At 40.6% G+C, this 19,658-nt stretch overlaps 2 protein-coding genes across 9 annotated transcripts in view; one reads left to right on the forward strand and one right to left on the reverse strand.

Annotated features, from left to right (window-relative positions):
• Positions 1–5,490: 5,490 nt before the first annotated feature.
• LOC138619972 (cysteine-rich and transmembrane domain-containing protein 1) lies at positions 5,491–14,709 on the forward strand. The gene is made up of 3 exons (XM_069696819.1): positions 5,491–5,636; positions 9,362–9,681; positions 13,512–14,709. The coding sequence occupies exons 2-3, from the start codon at positions 9,381–9,383 to the stop codon at positions 13,613–13,615; spliced, it is 405 nt and encodes a 134-aa protein (XP_069552920.1). The 5' UTR covers positions 5,491–5,636; positions 9,362–9,380; the 3' UTR covers positions 13,616–14,709.
• A 1,958-nt stretch (positions 14,710–16,667) lies between these two features.
• The window catches only part of tenm2a (teneurin transmembrane protein 2a), a 203,079-nt gene continuing 200,088 nt past the window's right edge, over positions 16,668–19,658 (reverse strand). For all 8 annotated transcript variants that reach the window (XM_069696820.1, XM_069696825.1, XM_069696824.1 and 5 more), the window contains 2 exons: positions 19,230–19,360; positions 16,668–19,097 (listed from right to left, as the gene is read on the reverse strand). In XM_069696820.1, coding sequence (XP_069552921.1) covers positions 18,360–19,097; positions 19,230–19,360 — 869 coding nt within the window. In that variant the 3' untranslated portion in view covers positions 16,668–18,359. The remainder of the gene's footprint in view (positions 19,098–19,229; positions 19,361–19,658) is intronic.

Consider the following 19,658-nt stretch of genomic DNA (forward strand, 5'->3'; position numbering starts at 1 on the left):
TGTCAGTCGTGTGTTTATTTTTTTTATGAAATGTATCACATTCAGTGTTGGGTAATGTTTAGGACAGTTATTGTCTTGTCACTAAAGTTTTATAAAAACATTAAATTATGTAATAAGTTTTTCTTAATGCTTTGCCTTTATCTTATCTTAAAACTGCAGGGAGACAAAGTTTGATAATGTAGCATTTTAACATCCAGTATAAGCGATCTCTGATAACATTTGCGGGGAATAGAGATATTGGTAATCTTTTCCTTTTTAAACTTTGTTCACAAGATGTAGGTGTTACTTAGTTTTAAATGTTCATGTGTTTAAAGATGAGACTTTGGCATATGAAGCTCTATAATGTGAATTTACAATGAGATTTGAGAAGGCATGGACACTGCAAGTCTGATCTGTCTAGAGTATAGCTAGAAAGAGGACCTATATTTCAGTGAATGGGATCCTCCCTCAGCCTCATGAAACATTGTGTAATGGAAAAACATATGGCCACAGCAACCTACATGCTAAGCAGTTAAGAGTTTCATAACCATCTCAAGTATGGAATTGTATGTTGTTGTTTTTTGCAGTGGAGGAGGAAACTCCACTCAGAAAAGCAGGTAGAGTTGGCTAACAAACTAGGGTACTACCACCACCATGTTTCACAGATGGGATAGGGCTCTTATGCTAGAAATGAAGTGTTATCCTTTCTTTAAACACACTGCTCATGTTAAACAAAAAAAATCTATAGTTGTCTCATCTGTCCACAAAACATTTTTCTAACAGCTTTCTGGCTTGTCCACATGCTTGTCCACTGCAGACGGGCAGCGATGTTCTTTATGAAGAGCAACGGCTTCCTCTTTGCAACCCTTCCATGCACATCATTGTTTAGTCCTCTCCTGACGGTGCATTTATGAACATTAACATAGCCAATGTTACAGTGAGCCCCTTTGTGACCTCATGGACTATTTGCTCTTGGAGTGTTTTTTGTTGGTCAACCACTCCTGGTGAGGGTAACAATGGTCTTGAATTTGCTCCCATTTGTACACAGCCTGTCTGACTGTGGATTGTTGGAGTCCAAACACTTCCAACATGGTTTTGTCAATTCTTCCAGGCTAATGAGAATCAACAACTCTTTTAATGAGGTTTTCAGGAATCTCCTTTGTTTGTACTGTTATAGACTGCCATAAGCATGTGGTGTGAAGATCAGACTTTGATAAATCTCTTTTGAATGAAACAGGGCGCCCACTCACACCTGATTATCACCCCGATGATTGAAAACACCTACCAGAAGTTCACGTACCTTTGCACTCGGATATGTAATGTTGTATCATTTTCCTCACTATATAAATGACCAATAGTATTTTGTCTGATCGGTTTAATTGGATTCTGTTTATCTATTTTTAGGACTTGTGTGAAAATCTGATGATATTTAATTTAGGTCTTATTTATGCAGAATAAAAAAAAAAAAAAATCCACATATTTCCCAAACTTTCAAGCACCACTTTATGTGGCAACAGAAGTGAGTTCAAAGTGCACCAATAGCACATGTTACTGAAAGGCTGACTTCTACCCGCACACACTGTTCAGCTTCTCTCACCGTATCAGCAGGTCAGGACCGAGCTTCCAGACACCGATCTGTAGATTAGGGGGACAGACCGCAGGGGAAGGCCTGGTCTCAAGGAATGAGGGCAGCTGCAGCCCAAAGGCGGGACATATCGAAACCACACTACAATGTGGGGGTGGCAGTATGACACCTACTGATATCTGACCAGGCAGTTATCTCAAATATGTAGTTGTGGATTAACTGAGTGTGAATTATGTTGAGATATATGTTGAATGAATTTATGTTTCAGCTCTGATGAGCCAACTATTTGGATTTTAATGCTAATGCTAATGCTAATGTCACATTATATCCTGAGTGCAGAATTCAAGTGAGAACAGATAAGCAGCTCCATATGCGTCTTGTGTAACTTCGTGATGTGGGTCAGTCTGCTCAGCTCTTCTAGTCTCACGGTCTTGCAGACATGAATGGGAAACCTTTTCAAATTGCATTAAAGCTAACAATTGTCTTTCGGCCAACTCTGATTCATTACTTCCTACTTCATAATAAGACAGATGGTCAGAGTCAGTATTTGATCCATTACAGTTCTGAGTGCATCCAAAGTAAATATTCTCTGTGTGTCAGTGTTATTGTGCCTTATAGCAAATATTGAGCCCAGGCAGCAGCATGATAAGATAACACTGCCAAAAGTCACAATACTAAATCAGCCGACAGTTTGTGTGCACTTGTTTGTTTTTGTAAAGCACGTGAGAACAAGGCCAGGTACCAGGTGACTATAACATCACATGCTCTAATTGTGTGGTTTTTGTCGATTACTTATTTGCCAGAGGAGATACAGTATGAAGCTGGAAATGAGACCCAAAAGCACTCAACAAACCTCAAAGTCTGTGTGCACTCACACTCAATAATGCACTATATTTTTGCTCCCACATTAGAGAAAATGTTATTTTATACAAATGTGCATTTACGGGTAATGTAATGTAAACATCCCATGTCCTAATCTGGGAAATGTATGCATCAACCCTTTTGACATCACAGACATTTGGGTTAATCCAAACCCCTCCCCCCTCCCTCCCCCACTCAAAACACTCACTAGAATTATACATTTTCACGACCCCTGCATGGTATCAGTCTACAGATGAATCTACACGAAACTAAGCTGCTAACATAATGAGCGACCTTTCTTTTTTCTGTAATCATGAACTGTAATTATGTGTCCAGAAGGTTTGCATCAGTTTGAGAAAGAGCACCTTAGCTAGTACATCCATCACTGGGCAAATGGCAGGAACACATAAGGTTGTCAGTAACTTTCTGGTAGTACTGTATAAAGAAGTATAAATCAATGAGCAAGGGCCAAAAGTGCTTAGAAACAAAAAAAATGTCATTGTTTTTATTCTTATATTATGTACATGACAATAAATGACATATGTCATAAGTAAAAAGAGTCCATAAAAAAGGCACATTGGACACATTGATTCCAAATAGCAACCATATATGTGTTAATTGTACAATTTGCTCTTGATCCTGAAATGTGTCACCTTTCCTTGTGGACCCCAGGTCAATGGTACATGCATGTACATCCATGAAATGTGGTTTTGGAAAATAACCACCTAGTACCACTGTAAACAACAGGGCAGACCTGCCTTTTTTTTTTAGTTGAAAAGAAGCCTGCTAAACTTGCCCCAGTGCCCTTTTCCATAGACCAAATATTCCCCCTCTCCATCTCTTCACCCCTCCTACAGTTTCCCTGTAGGAGGGTTGGATAAAGCAAGGTTAGTCGATGAGGCTCTATTTTTGTCTGTTGCCCCTGCTGAAGCCAATGGTACGGGCCCAGGCTGAACTGCCTGGGCGACGATGTAAACAGACACTCAAACACACAGCCTGCTTGGTGACATCATTAGGGACCGCATGTTTGACAGCTACATGATCACACATACACAAACTGTATAGAACAATTCCAAGATCATGGCTGCACTTTGAAATCTAATTTAAGGCAAAAGCTGTTTGACGTTTCCTGGATTTCATTAGGTTCACATAGTATTTACAAATGTACATTTCATCATTAATTTGTCTGGTTTAGTTAATAAAGGTGAAGTTTGCAACATTTTACTTGAAAATGTATTATCTTTCAAGAAATTCGCATGTCAAATTCAATTGTTTTTCAGAACTGTTTTGCTACAATAGTTTGAGAATTACAGTTCAGACTACACTGTGTTGGCATGTATCTGGCTCAGCAGAGCTGATGATTCCTTCGTAGATTGTTGCATAATCTCTGATAAGATCAGCCTTTTTAAAGCTGTCAAGTTGTTGTCTAACATGCTACATGTACCTTTCATCAACATTTATGTACGTATAACTTTATATTTGTTGTAAACATAACTTGGTGCGCATATTTCAGAGGTCATATTTTTGATTGTCAGGGGCACCACTGTACTACAGCTCTAACTGTGGATAAAGAGCTCCCATTGCACATACTCATTGTGCAATCCTTTTCACCTGTTGCTACACAGTCTGGTTTTACCTTGCAGAAGAGAGACCCTTTACTTTGAAGTCTCACAGCTGTCATGCTAGCAGGCTGCTGGTATGTTTCTATATTCACTCTGTCACATGCAGAAGAAGAGCTAATATAAAGTTTTACAACCATAACATCCAGTACCCCACCACCCCTTGCTAGGGAGCACATGGCACATATGCATTGGTGAGTTTGTACTGGAAAGTTATAGTTACTACTTACTCTACAGAATAAAATGCATAAAGCTGTGTCATCAGCTTTTACATTTTAATAGTTTGTTATAGAGTAGAATGAAAGATTGTTAAATCAGCTCCACATCAACATTAAAATGTGTCTCGTGTTAATGTATCAGTGATTATCCAGTAATGTACAATAATGGAACACTTACAGATCCCATTTGGCTGCACAATGAGTACTTGTACCCGTAATATTTTTAGTACATTTAGCTGAAAATACTTATGTACTTTTCCTCAACTAACATTGTGAGTGCAGGACTTGAGGCTCTACTTGTATTTGAACTCACGATAAAGTGTATATACAGTATGCATATGTTTGCAAGTGTGTGCATTTGTGCTTCACTCTGTCTGTGAGCTGTCAAGTCACTGCCCATCTAAAAAGAGCACAGACAGACACTGACGCTGAATTAAAACTCAACCTGTGCATTGTTCCCCAGGGCCCATTACTCTTTCTTGTCATAACAGAACCCAATCAAAATAGTCCAAATGTGTGTTAAGTGTTCTCCATAATACTTAATTTAGATTAGAAGGCCCTGCACTGAGGGGCATGTATTACTGATAAATAGGCATTAAAAGCAAAAGAAAAACAGACTTTGGCAAATGTGTAATCTAACATAAAAACCAGGAACACTACAACTCATTGCAGGGAATTTAGGGAAGACTCAAGGCTGGTCCTAGTATGACATCTGCTGGAAGAAAACCAGCGATGCACCTTGCCTGGTCAAGACAGCTCTGCCGTTAAATGATTAATACAAACACAATGACGTATTTAAGCAAAAAGCTCAAAATATGTATTGATATCTTTATATATTAATGCCTAAATAGTCTATATTATCATACACAAAATTGTTCTGTTTTTGTGTAGGCCTGCGTGTAAAATCTGCCAAATTTTCACAATTGAACCTCCAAGGACAAAAGCAACTGGGTCACTAAATAATGGTTAACATGTATCAGTGACTCATCGGAGTTGTTATCTCGTCGTGTATTAATTCGTCATTGTCTTGGTGATGTATGCCTGTTTAATCTTTTATCGAGTCAGATGATCAGGAGTCATCGTTTTTTCCCCCTGACATCCCCCGGTCGGTCATCGCTCTAGCTTCTGATTGGACGCTCTGAGCAGCGACCGTCTCAGCAGCCAATCCGGACCTTTGTTGCCCAATGGCACTGCCCGTGCCGTATCTTTCAAATGACGTCACGTCCAGCAAAAGCGTCGATACGCGCTGGACTTGTCGGAGAGGGTCGTTCTGCTCATTGCGGTAAAAATAATAAACACGGAGGACTGACGGAGTTTCCTCCTAAAGAGACATCGCAGCTGTCTGCAACACACGGGGGATTTAATTCATTCAAGGTAGGTGGTCCAAACACGTCCTTGAATGAGATGTTTACGTGGTAATGAGCCCAGTCACCATGAACATGAAAAGAGGGCTGGGAATGGGACCAGTGCGGGAACTGGTCGTGGCCTGTATAAGTGCTACGTCTGTCGGCCCTATTCATTTAATATTATATTGATAGCCTAAACACATTTTCTCACGGTTGGCGTGAGTATGACCAAAAAAAAAAAAAAAAAATAAATTAATGTTAATAAGCTGCTAATAGCAGCACAACCGAATGTTACTGCTATAACAAACGAGCGCGAGCTTAATTGCCTTTTTCAAATGAATGTTATCAGGCTCATTGTAGCAACAGAGGTTTTGTTTGCCGCACTGGAAATTATGTTTTTGTTTGATCATTTTTCTCGATTCATCTTATTTGACTATTTTTTTTAAATTTTTTAAATTTTTTTTGTTAGATTATTAGTCCTAAGTGTGTGTTTGTGGTTGATATATTGTGGTTCTGACTCCTCGTAATTAGGTCCAGTGTGTTTTTTTTGTGTTTTTTTTTCCATAATCAGCCGGCCCTTTCTCCAGACGCAGAAAAAGTAAACATGGTCTGCCGGGCTACAGAGCTGCTCTGTCACACGGATAGCACAGCGTATGTGTGCACAGTCTAAATATAATGAAACTCTTTCAGCTTAAACTAGGCCAATATAGACCTGTTTTTTTTTTTAATAGCTTCCCTTAAGAGGCCATAGTTTCCAAGTTAAAATAAGGATTTATGATGTAAATGGGTAATACTGGCACTGGACATATTTACTTTATAGTTGACTTCATATGGTTCATATTACGGGTACATTTCTTGTTTAAATTTCTATGAAAACTCTTACGTTCTCACTGGATCATGTCAGGTCATTATACATGTATTCATAATCAGCAGATGTTAACAGAATAGGTTTCACAAAGTTTAATTCAAATTTTAACTTCCTTAGTCTACAGAGATAATGTTTTGATGTAATAACGTCCACCCAGTTAAATGCTTTTACAGTAAATTGTTAAATGCTGCCATCATAATACTAATAATAATAACACATTTAGGGAACTGACTAAACTTGTGGTTTCAGAAGGATTAAATGAATTCAGGTCTCAGGTGAACTGTCCATGTGTGTGTCTGTATGTGATATGATCACCATTAGGCTGTTGTGAAAACATTGTCGGAGCTCACTCACTTGTTTCTGCTTTTCAACAGGGGAAAAACAAATGACACATGCAAATAGACACAGCCATGCAGTAAAGATACACACACACACACACACACACACACACACACACACACACACACACACACACACACACACACACACACACACACACACAACACACACATTGAGCAAGCTTTGATAGGAATAAAGAAATACAAATCATTTTCCATCTAAACTTGATCTGATACCAAAATCTTGTGGAGTTTGACGTGGATATAATAAAAAAAGGGAACATATCATGTGAACCTTGATGGTTCACATGATGGTAGGTCGACATCCTTAATGTGACTTCTCAGCCTTTAGCCAGTAATCTAACACTGTATACAGAAAAATACAAAATCTACCTATTAACAAGGAAGAAAGAAAGATCTGATAATAGATCTTGTTCACAGCAGACATTTTAGCATGTCGAAGCAGGAAGAGCACAAGGTGCATTTAGGTGTGCTAGCTCCAGGATTGTCGTATTGTACACGGTGTATTTCTGGCATGGCAAAAACAAATCACCAGGGATCGTTCAGTTCCTCCTTGAACAACGTAACCATAGTGACGGAGGCCTTGTCATTTGTCCGTAGCTTTCACAACACATTCAGGTGGTGAAATGACCAGCCATCTTTTGAAAAGCGCGACAGTGAAGTGACTCATTTTATTGACAGTTGTATTCCTTCCTCTCCCTGTTGGCCTGTTTCATTTTAACACTCCCACATTATTTCACAGAAAAAAAAAAAAAAAAGTGTCTTTTCCTCAGGTATAACATGACCCAAGAGCCACAGTTAAACCTTGTTACTTGTTATTAGGTAATCAGAGAGAAAATGATACTCGGAACCCAATACATTTAACAGAACAGTAATAAGTACAGATAAAGCCATAGGAAAGTGCTGCTCTTGACACACAGTTTGAAGATAGAGCGACTGTATTGTTTTCTTATAAGATTGGATGTGGATGGAGCGGACGAGCACAACGTTAGCTAGAGTTAGAGTGCTGTTTAGATGTTTCCAGTGTACATATACACAACGTTACAGAGGAATCCTGGGAGGCCGAGCACAGTTGCAGTTTTCCATCTGGCCCACTTTGCCTTGTTATGGTTGTTCTGCATGAGCAAATTCAGCGATGGAGGCAAGCATGGTGGTTTGTGATGGGCCCAGATCTACCTTAACAGAAGCCATTAGTGATGGGTTGGCAAACTTCCCTCTCATGAGGTCTTAAGAACAAATACCCTTTCGACACTAAGCTTGTGGTGCTCTCAGAATGAAGATGAAAACAGTTCAGCAACAGCATCAAAAAGAAATATTCTTAAATCTTCTCTTCCACGTTGGTTTCACACATCACATGAATGTGTGAGCTAATATGACATGTCACGTTTGTGTGTTAGTAAAGTGTGACTAAAGGGGAAAACGAAGTGTGAACTGTACAGGCCTATATGGTGACAGCAATGGCTTTTTTTTCCGTCCCATGGTTCATTTCATTTGCCTCACACCGCACACTGTCGTGCTCGCTTCTACATTTTAAAGTCTGTCTGTGAACAGTAAAATCATGGTGCTTGTTTCTGAAAGGATTGATGTGAGTAGTGATTGACCCTCTAATCGCAAGACTCCCTCTGCTACCATTAAGATAATGTGCCGTGCTTGTCCTTTCTGTTTGGCTGTGCAGGTCGTGGTTGTTTGCCCTGTGAGTCTGCAAAAGCATGTAACTGCAGGAGAGTTTAGGGATTCAGGGAGTCTTCTAATATAATATATACTTCTCTGTCCTGGGTAACAGTTGCATCATTTTTATGCCTGTCTAATCAGGACTTGGGGGAATTTATTATTTAATGTAGCTCTAGAGGCTACGCAACCCTCTTACAGGGAACCAGGAAGGGAAGATTTAGAATCCCAAAGAGGGGAAATTTAGTCATCACAGCAGCATAGAAACACAAAAAAGGTGCACACGATATGAGAACATTTACAAATACACATACATAAAATAAGATAGATTAAAAAAAAAAGAATTGTTTTAGCAGTGAGGGGAAGAAAAGGGAACATATTTTGTTTGTGGAAAAGGGCAATGGAGCAAATTAACTGGGATTCATCTAGACTTAGAAGATGGCCTTTGAGAATGATCCAGATAAGCATTAATAACCCCAACGTCTCTACTCTTGTTGGTGCAGTATGGAAATCACTGTATATAGTCATAATGTGTGAAGTAGAATTTAAGTTTAGATCTAAACACGTATTTATAATATACTTATATGAGAGTATTTTATCTTCACTATATTTTTTTTACAGTATTTATATGTCAAGCTTCTACTAGTATGCCTGCATAAATGCAGAAAAACAAGCTGTAGTAATTTCTAATATGTTGTATTTGTTTTTTTAAAGTTGGTATTGGTTTTCTGTTTGTTACTTGTTTAAAATGAATGCCTGGATAAATCCATAAGTATTAATCTACGTGTGCTCGGTGTGTTGACGTTTCAGAAATGAAAAGTGCCAATACTCATACCATCACTCCTGCTTTTCTTACAGTGGATTGTTCAACCCAAAGATGAATTTTGAGCAGCCCCCTCCATATCCAGGCAGTGGCCCAACTGCTCCAGGCTACCCAGCCCAGGGCATGCCCCCACAAGGTTACCCACCTCAGGGCTATCCTCAACAAGGATACCATGTGAACATGGAGCAGCCTAACCCAGCTTACCCTAACTACCCTGTGGGACCAATGGGCCCTGAAGGTCCTTATCCGGGCCCCGGACAGCCTCCTTATCAAGGGTACCCTGGACAACCGCAGTTTGGCTGGCAGGGCGGACCCCCTCCTGGGCCTATGTATGGGGAGGCTCCTAAAAACACAGGTGAGCTGTAACACACATGAGGCCTGATTGACTAAGATCTTCAAATAAAGGGTACTAAAAACTTTTTTTGCAGCCGTTATGCGGGTGATTTACAGAGTAATTGCGTCATTAAAATCGGGTGCAAATCGCTGTATTTAAATGAGAGTTTGTGTGTTAAAGTGATTCCAGCAATGGAAACCAGAGCGACCTCAAAAGGAAAAGCAAATCTCATCCCATTGAAATTAAGAAATATAAATATAACAAGAACAAAACGCTATATAGGAGATTATTAGCAAGAAAGTCAATACTGTGTGAAAAACAAAAAGGCGAAAAAAAGGCTTATATTAAAACGTTGGCAAATAAAAGAGGAGGGACGGTGGATGAGATCCTCTAACAAACACCAATCAGCAGGTCCAGATCTTTCTGTGATGAGCAGGTGACTTTTCATTCAGTGCCTCGCGAGTGCTCGTGAACCTGATGAAGCTACCCGTGAATTCTGCGGGACACGTTCAGTACCTGTGACGGCACACCTGAATAACGGGACCGGGTGGGATATCCAAGCAGAGATACGCTGGAACGACCCAGAGGCAGGACGATGCTGAGCCATAAGAAGTTTTGACATTGCTGGTATTTCGTGGCTCCTCCTTGTTGTTGGCTGTCAATCATCATTCAGTTCATTCAATGACTCAGAAATGTCATCGCTGGACAGTTGACATGTCTGAATAATTTTTCCCTCTGTCATCTCAAAAGTTCTGAAGCATCTGATTAACACGTTCCTTTCAGTTGAACTAAAATTGTTCCCTTCCAGTATTTTGCACCTTCAAGTAGAAACGGCCAATATTACATTTGCATTCAGGCAAACACGCAAAATGGACAACGTGTGTTTAAATTGCACACTCGAAAGACGCAATCCTCACTGCACGTCGCTAGTAAGTCAGCTTGGACATTTTTCTGCGGGTGGTGTGGAGTTTGCACGTGATTTTACCCACACAAACGTGACGTAAGTCAGGCCCATGGTGTACATACCTGCAGTGTTCTGATGACACAAGAAGTGCTCTGCTGAAGGACGTGCTGCCTGGGAACAGGGCTGCGTCTGGAGAGTCTCCGACTGCCGTCAGCTGCTAGAAGAGGGTCACGTGACCAGCGGGGTTAGCCGAGCGAGCGCGGTCACTCGTGAGCTAATCTGCTAGCATGTTGCAGTTGAGACATTTCAGGAGATAATGATCACTGAAAATGACATTTGTTGTCATTTAGCTCGGCGGCGTGGAGCCGGGCCATCTCGCTATCTGATAGCTCTCCAGTTCGAATGTGTTCGCTCGTGCGTTTGCGTGTTGGATTAAGGGAAGTTATTTGACTAGAAACTATGCATTTTCACATTATTTTTTGACTACTACGTCAATGTAAATGAAATCATAAAATAATAGTTACAAAACATTGCTGAAACAAGGGTTGCAGTGAAAAGATTTTGAATTGCAATTTCCCTGGTCCTCCCATTGTCAGTTCTTATCCAGCAGCCAGCTGTAGGGACAGGCATGAATAGCATCTTTATTTTTTTTTATCTTATCTTTACAATACTCTTATTGGGTCTTTTTCATAACTAAAGAATTTTGGTTTTATAATTACCATTTAAAAAAAAACTATATTCAAAACATGATTTATATTTGAGATATGACAAAATAATGTTTCAACAGCGGTAAAGTCAATTTAAACAATAATATCTCATTGAAAATACATTTGAAAATGTCAATAAAATGAATAATATTCCTGACATCAAAACGCAGAGTGAAGTTTAGACAGAAGGAAGAACAGACGTTAGTCACTGTCAGTCGTTCCTCCCTCTGCTGCAGGTGGAAGAAGGGGGGGGGCTGCTTTGGGACGGGGTGGGCCGTCTCGGCCCGCAGCCACAAGAATATTCATGATTTCACAACAACCTCAGTTAAACTCAGGAGGCAAATATTTCTCAGTCCTTTGTTAATGAGTGGCTGAGGTTGTCACTAACATGAGAATAGCTGGTCCACCTTAAAGGTCAGTCAGCGAGCCCCGGGCAGGTTAGAATAATCTCCTTCATTTAACACCAGCACAAGCACAAGCAAGACACGGGACCTTGACTGGCAAACAGCCTAAACTGTACACACACACACACACACACACACACACACACACACACACACACACACACACACACACACACACACACACACTGCACTGCCACATGCTCCGCTCAGGTGTCCGGTCGCCAGCGTCCCCATCACACACTCATGTTCTCTCTCTCTCTCTCTCTCTCTCTCTCTCTCTCTCTCTCTCAATTGTTTTTTGTGGTTCATTCGGTTTAAGCGCTGTGAAAAATGACTTGGGCACTGAGCCTAATGTGATAATGGTTGTTGCAATTTGTTCCAACCAGATGGATGTGAGAGAATTAAGAAATGGAGTTTGAGTAACAGGTTTTACGGTGTTTTTCTCCCCTTTGTTGAGTCTGACAAATTTTGCTGGAACAGCCGCTTTGCATGGACAGAGCGCTTCATCACTGTTTCCCTTCTTCTTCAGTATCGTAGATTAGCCTTCTCCACTGGTTCTGTGACCCTCGTGCAGCAGGTTCTAGCAGTTGTCACAGTTGGAGAAGCTCATGCAAGTCATAAAACTGATGAGGCTGAATTCCATTTAGTTATTTAGGTTTCTGACAGTCACAGCAGGAACAACCACCTTTTGCATTTTGCTTTGCACAATTGTTTGTTGTCAAGTAGTTGGTATTGATGGTCTAATCACATCACTGACAAATTATTTCAGCTCTCTGGGACTGTTAAATGTGACAACTTTTTAGTATTCAGAGCAATCAATTAAGGATTCATAAGTGTGAAGCCAAGCCAGGTTTAAAATGAAAGTGTGGTAATTCAGTAGCAACTCCCGACCAAGAATCCAATAAACTGTAGCACAAGCTGTGAAACAAAAAAGCAGATTGTTAAATATTCAAATTGCAAATACAAAGAGAACAGTCTCGCTTGCAGAGAACATAGTTAACACCTTTTTTGTATTAAAGTGAGCACTGAGGTGTTGCTGCTCTTGTGACTAACTTTTGATAAGCCTCTTACGGTGGATCAAAGCAAAGTGTTCTGCTGCTCAGATTATTGCTGGGAGTCATTTTGATAAGGCTGTTTGTTCTTGAATATTGGCCAATCATTTATCAGAATTCAATGTCAGAAGTGGTGAAAGCTACCGTCACTCGGTTTATTGACCAGGAGCAGGTTACCTAGGTAACTTGTCACACAGTCACAGCTGTCTAAAGCTGGATGAGTGTTCGCTTCCACATGAATGATTAATCACTAACATAAGGAAGCGGCGATGCATTCATTTAGGCCTGTTGTTTGACTTGTTTTTTGTTCCTTTGGCTGGAACAGCTGTTAAACCGTATTTATGGGTAATACAATCCTTTCACGTCTAATTTAGATGTATTGACTAAAGGTGAAATAAAGCCATACATGTGAAGTAGATGGAAATGTCTTGTTGGGGCGTGGACGCACTGTATTAAATCCTGAAGGTTCCTGTTTGATTTGCCCCGTGATACCTTGAAGCAGCGCAGGTGTTACTCCGCTGTAATGCTGTCTGATCATGGCTGTGGGCTGCTATGGCATTACCATGGAGATGTGCCTCCCATGATGAATGTAATTAGAGGAAAATCATATCAGCCATGGTTACATTTGAACTCACTGCTGGAGACTTGACAGTGTAATTCTGTGAATTATCTCTTGATTTTATGCAATTTTCAAGAAGTCACTAATTGCTGTCTTGAAATTGTCTTCTGTTGCGTTGCCCTTTTCTCTTTCACACTTCCCGACTCCCCTTTCTGTTCTCTGCAGTGTACGTGGTGGAAGACAGGAGAAGGGACGACACAGGAGACACATGCCTGACAGCCTGCTGGACAGCTCTGTGTTGCTGCTGTCTGTGGGACATGCTGACATAATGCTGCTCCCCCCACTGTTCGCCCTTATTGCCCTCTTGCCCCCATTTCTGTGCCTCGAGCCCCGTCACCCTTTCTCCCCTCCCGTCTGCCTTAAACGTTACCTTCCAGCTGGCCCTCCGTTTCCTCCCCGAGTCTTGTATTCGTCTATAAATATAATCCTTGATCCCGTGTGGAAGCCTCTCCCCAGAGCCACTTCCTGCCACCTTGATGTGAAGCCCTCACATGACTGACTGACCCGTCCAGGGGTCGCACTGTAGCAGCTTGTAACTGGGCTTCTAAACACAACCTGACTCTCAGGCTCTTCACTGAAATTTTGCACCAACACACAACAGGCACACGCGCACACACACACACACACACGCACGCACGCACGCACGCACGCACGCACGCACACACACACACACACACACACACACACACACACACACACACACACACACACACACACACACACACACACACACACACACACACACACACACACACACACACACACACATATAAGGTATACTCGGATCTCAGGCTCATCTAGTGTGATGCTCTTTGGCACTTTACGATGATTACCTCTGCAAGATACTACTCCTGCCTGCCTGTACGACCCCCCCCCCCCGCTCCCTCGTCCCCTTCAGCCATGCTATCTACAGTCCCCAAGGACTCCCCCTTATTCTGGACCCTGTACCCAAATGCCACCAAGACCCTGCTAATGAGCCACAGGGTGCTCTTAAGAAGCTGACGCTTGAAATGTATCCCTTTCATTTGCACACAAGTTGTTTTTGCAGATGTTTGTCTTCAGGTGGAATCATATGATAATAAATGGAATGCATTTTTAAAGATGACAGTGATTTTATGTTCGATTACTGTTAAGATTTGATGGCCACAATGTGTTGTTTTTTTTTTCCCCCGTTTGTTTTGCTTATCTTGATATGAAAAATGATTCTAATATTATTTGTATTACTTACCTTGGAAATAAAACTGAAAAACTGGAAAAAAAAAAGTGGTGATTGCTAAACAGACAAAAACAAATTAACTTTTGAATGCCTTTTTGCTTTAGATGAGAGTCTTGCATTAAAATAATTTATTGCTTTAATGAAAAACGTTGTCATTTCTGTTTATTTGGTGGATTGCAGCAGTATATTGTGTGTGTTAGTGAGTGGTGTGTGAGAGAGTGAGTATAGATCAGTATACTGTAACTGTTGGTGCCTGGCTGGATAAGTTCAACTATTTTTAAAACAGCTGCTGGTGCAGGATTTGAGTTGCAACAAGTCCGCCTGCCTGATGCATTGAAAATATGTTTCACAAAAGAAAGTGAAAGTAAAGCAATCGGGAAAAGTCTTTACACGAAACTGACGGGGTGATGAAATGTAAAATCTGTCAAAGGTTTTGCACAGTGGGGTTAAAAAAAAGTACATTTACTCAAACACTGTATATGGTACAGTTTCTTTTTCAGTTTTAGGCCTCCTCAGACTGTTACTCCACTACAATTCAGGTAGCAATGTTATCATTTTTTTCTCCACAACAATAACCTGAATTATTACTTTTCAGAATGAAATTTGACATTAAAAACTTTGTTTATTAAATATCATTAATTTGTAGGTTAAAATATACTCTAGTACTACTAAGAGGTTTATAGAGCCTACCTTGACCCACTACGTCATTAAAGTACTACACACACGTTAATACTGACGCTTGCCATTCTGCTTTTATTTTGGACACTTTTAGTATATTTTTCTTACAAACTTTGTGTAACGTTTTAATGACAGCATTTGTATATGCACCAGGCGTGGTGGTATTGGTACCTTCCTTTGGGGGCTGTGGAAACAAGCTGTGAGTTTAACACGAACAAATGATTGTTTACACTGTTAGGGGGAACATGTTAGCAAATGGTATTCTATTTACACATTAAAAAGCAACTTGCAGTCCTGTTTGTATGGAAGCACATTTCTGCCAATGTGATGAAAAACGTTTGTGTAAGTCATTACAATAACAAACGTTCTGGAAATAATGACTTAGTATCTCAAAACAAAACTAATCATTTTGAGATACTTAGTTATTATTAAGTTTGTCAAAATAAGTTTCCACATTGACGCACTGCTAAAACGCACAGGAATCAAATTTCGTAAACAATACCATAGCTGGAACTAGCTTACTTATATTGCAGATGATTTTTCAACGTTTTCCATTTCATCTATGCTTTTCCTGCTCTAACATGCCCATAAACGACGTACACCAGGGCTCATTGCTAGAAGCAACTCCTTTCACACAGCCATCATTTAATCCATTGTTAGTACAGAATATTTATTTTAGTGCTGCTGATATTGGAGATGGTGTAATTGCACAGTAAAATGACATTTATTTATTTTACAGTTAATATTAATGTAGAGCTTTAGCATCAGTGCAGTCAGTATGAACAATATTGGCCCCTAACCCAAGTCTGTGCAAGAGGGGAACAGTAGCTGAGTGTGTTTGTTTCTTGGCATGATGAATGTGGGATTTAGTGGCATCTTGTGGTGAAGTTGCAGATTTCATCCAACTAAACTCTCCTCCCCTTCCAAGTGTGGAACCTAAGGTGGCAGGGAAATGTGTGGCCCATACAGAGCAGCATGTGGCACTACATGGTGCACTACATGGTGTGCTCCGTGGAAGCAGAGCCACTCCCTATTTGGATATGAAGGACTCATTGTAAGGTAATGAAAACATAACATTTCTTAGTTTAAATTAAAAACAAAATTCTGGTTTATTTGATTCCATTTCCCTAAATCCTATGCACTGAACATTTCAGACATTTATGTTATTTATGTTGTTTTTTTTGTTTTTTTTCAAGCATATTGGAGCAAAAATGAAGCTTATTAGTGAGACAGATGCACAATTAACAGATGGAACCAATCCTGCCTGTTTTAATTAACAGAGCTTTATGGTATATCAATAAGACTACAAAGACTGCTTTTCTATGTATGCTGTTGTCTAATGTGTTGACTAATGAGAATGTATGTTGTCAAATGACACAAGTAGTGTACAAAAACAAAAATGAGATGAAAGTGAAGCACACGTTCAGTTGAAGTAAACAATTATGTTTTATTGATAAGGTTCTCAGAAGAGTCTCGTTTCAATGAATGTATAAGAATCATCCTTCGATAATACTGATTTGGTACATTATGACATCCAGCACGAGTCTCTTCACAGTGAGAGGGATCCATTACTGCTACTGCTGTTGGGATCTAGGACAGAAATATCTCTGCTGCCAAACAAAAAACAGTCAAAAACAACAAACTGGGGATTGATATTGTAGATATGGAGTATTAGAGTGCCACAAAACTCTAGAGTAGTAAGACCAGCTAAAGATTTTGCACATTACAAGCCACTTCCTCTTAGAAATATAAAACTTGATATTCTGAACAATATTCTACTGTGCTGCATAAAGGTAGGTCTATACACTGTACATCGAAATATATTTCGAAAAAACAGATTTCACAGTTTTAAAGACTTTATTTAAAGTATAAACTGTTTTTTTAAAACACTTTATTACATAAATTATTCTTTTTGAGAGTGACTATTATTTGCCCTGGCAGCAAACTGAAATTAATACAAAAACAAAATGAACATTTATTACATATTTTACAAAAGAAAATAAACTCATCCATTAATGTTCATTTTGAATAGAACTGGTGACTCATTCATGATTGTCATATAGTACTAAGAATAAATAAATAAAAAAGAATAAAATAAAATAAATACTAACTTAGCATGTTTTCCAGACTCTGTGAGTGGTGTGTTTGATCGTTCTGTACAGAAGTGCCTTGGTGAAAGTCTCACAATTCTACCGCGACTGAAACGTACAAAACTACGGCATCTACAGTATACGCAACATCCTGAAATTTAGTGTAGTCGGACACATATGTAGTAATATGATTCTTCTCCCCATTTCAAAATAAACAATGCTGTTTGATACCACTGTCCACAAATATAGCCATCACTTTTTTTACCTTTGTTTTTTTTTAAAAAGTTTTTTAATTTTTTTTAATTTTCTAGTCCATTAACAGCTTGTATTTCCGAGGATAGCCTGTGTGTTGCTTGGTTGAATGTGCGCTGCCTCAGCAGCGGAGGACGGGTCCGTGGTGGACAATGGGAGGCCTGAGACAGGGAGACGACTCATAGTATTGGACGACCTTTAACATTGCCTTACATTGCCTTCTCTGTCGTTGTTTATGATGTCCTCCTTTGATGTGTAGCTGTAGTAGTTGCACTCTGGAGTGGCTTTGTCTCCACTTTGGTCCCTTTGCCTTCATCAGTATTTATTAGAGACAGACAAGCCTTGATCGCAGAAGCCACCACAATACAACTCCCCCATGTGGTCAGTAGCTGTTGTGGCCGCTCTCAATGTGACCCAAAAAATATGGGCGAAAATATCACTATCTTTTTTAAAAAGGGGAATCTTCTCATTCATTAAGCAACAGTTCTCAAAGTTCTTCAGTGCTTTTTCAGTTGTTCAAAGTTTTTCCAAAAAAAAGAAGAAATGTTTGACTAAACTTTAAATTTTTTGCCTGCGGCAGTAAAATTAACAATATGTTTTCTGATAAGTCATTCTTTTAAAAGTCCCTGCAGCGTTCCGTGAATAACCCCGTTGGTTGGTTAATTCTCCATGGGTTTTGAGAGGGGGCTGGGTAGGAAAAAGGAACAGGAACAGAATTTAGAGAAGTGAAAGTGGGAGAGGGAAGAGTCTGCCCTTCAAGCAAGTTCAGGTGGGCTGTTACCTCTTGCCCATCTCGTTCTGTCTGAGAAACTGGATGTTGTTGGTGCTGTCGGCCAGTTCTGGATACTGCTCCACAGGCAGTACATAGTAGCCGTCGTAGCCCTGTACTCTACCTGTTGTTAGGAGTTGCTGTCTTTCCCCTTCCGTCCAGAGGCGACTGCCTCCCTTCCCATCCCTCGCCCGCTGCTGCTCCTTGGCCCAGGCCCCTGCCAGGGCCCTCTGCCTGGCCAGCTCCAACAGTCTTACCTTCTCTTCATCTACCACGTCCACAGCGAGCCCGTACCGAACACTTAGGACTAAGGATGGAACTGCAAACTCCACCGTCACTCCTCTCCTCGACCGGCCACTCACTGTCACATTGATACCGCTCTCCAGTGACTTACGCCCGTTCGTTAGTCCCAGGGCCAACAGGTCACTGTCAGCAGAGCCTACTTTTACAAAGTAGTGACAGTCCTTCCCGTCCTGTGTGTAATGTGTGCCTTCCAGGTACTGGGCACCATTGAGGACCAGAGCCACTTTGCGGCTGTCGTCACTGGCCAGTGCTGACACGCCGGCCACCGCTCGGCCCTCCTTCAGTGCCAGCATTACTCCGCGGCCTATTATTGGGGTGCTGGTGCCGAACCAGTGGCCCGGCCTGTCCTTTCGTCTGCGACGCTCCTTGTTGAGCAGACGACCCTCCAGGGCCATGAAGGCCTGGTTATGGCGCTCTGCAGCCTGCTGCACGCCAGTAATGAGCTTTATAAAGAAAATAAAGAAAGCTTTGTCATTTGATAGACAATAATGTATTCACACAACTGACTCATGAGTTAGTAAATATATTGTAAATTTATATTATTTTAGGAGAACATGGTCAACATTGGACTGTACCTGTCCATTCTCACAGTGCTGGGTGGCCTGCAGCTCATACGGCGGCTCCACAAAGTAGAGCGAGTGTCGAGGGAAACCCGGGATTATGTTGCTGAGCTGGAAGCCAAACATTACCAGCCAGCTCTTCACATCTAAAGCAGCAGACAAGTGGGAAATTAGTTTGCTGAGTGACAAAGTTAAACACAGTAGCAAATTAATCATTACTTTTATCATAAAAAAAAAAAACTGAGAGCGTGTTTGCTTCTGGAACGTATCTGTTGATATGCAAAGCTATCAGCTACTGTGTCATCTGTAGTACACTGTTACCTGCACAAACTACCTAGTCCGTAACAATCGGTTTCTCCTGCCCACTCACAATGTCAGGACATGAGCTTGTTCTTAAAACTAAAATGACATGTTTTCCCAAAATCACATTTTTGGCAACAAGAC

This window comes from Brachyistius frenatus, unplaced genomic scaffold (genome assembly GCF_029030835.1).
Source record: "Brachyistius frenatus isolate BFR_SWC_R1_liver_20210118 unplaced genomic scaffold, ASM2903083v1 Contig_22, whole genome shotgun sequence".
Classification (NCBI taxonomy): domain Eukaryota; kingdom Metazoa; phylum Chordata; class Actinopteri; family Embiotocidae; genus Brachyistius; species Brachyistius frenatus.

Excerpts from the sequence above, each read along its gene's own strand:
- LOC138619972 (XM_069696819.1), top strand. The coding sequence starts at position 9,381 with ATGAATTTTGAGCAGCCCCCTCCATATCCAGGCAGTGGCCCAACTGCT. Across the intron at positions 9,682-13,511 it reads GGAGGCTCCTAAAAACACAG|TGTACGTGGTGGAAGACAGG; the intron begins GTGAGCTGTAAC and ends TGTTCTCTGCAG.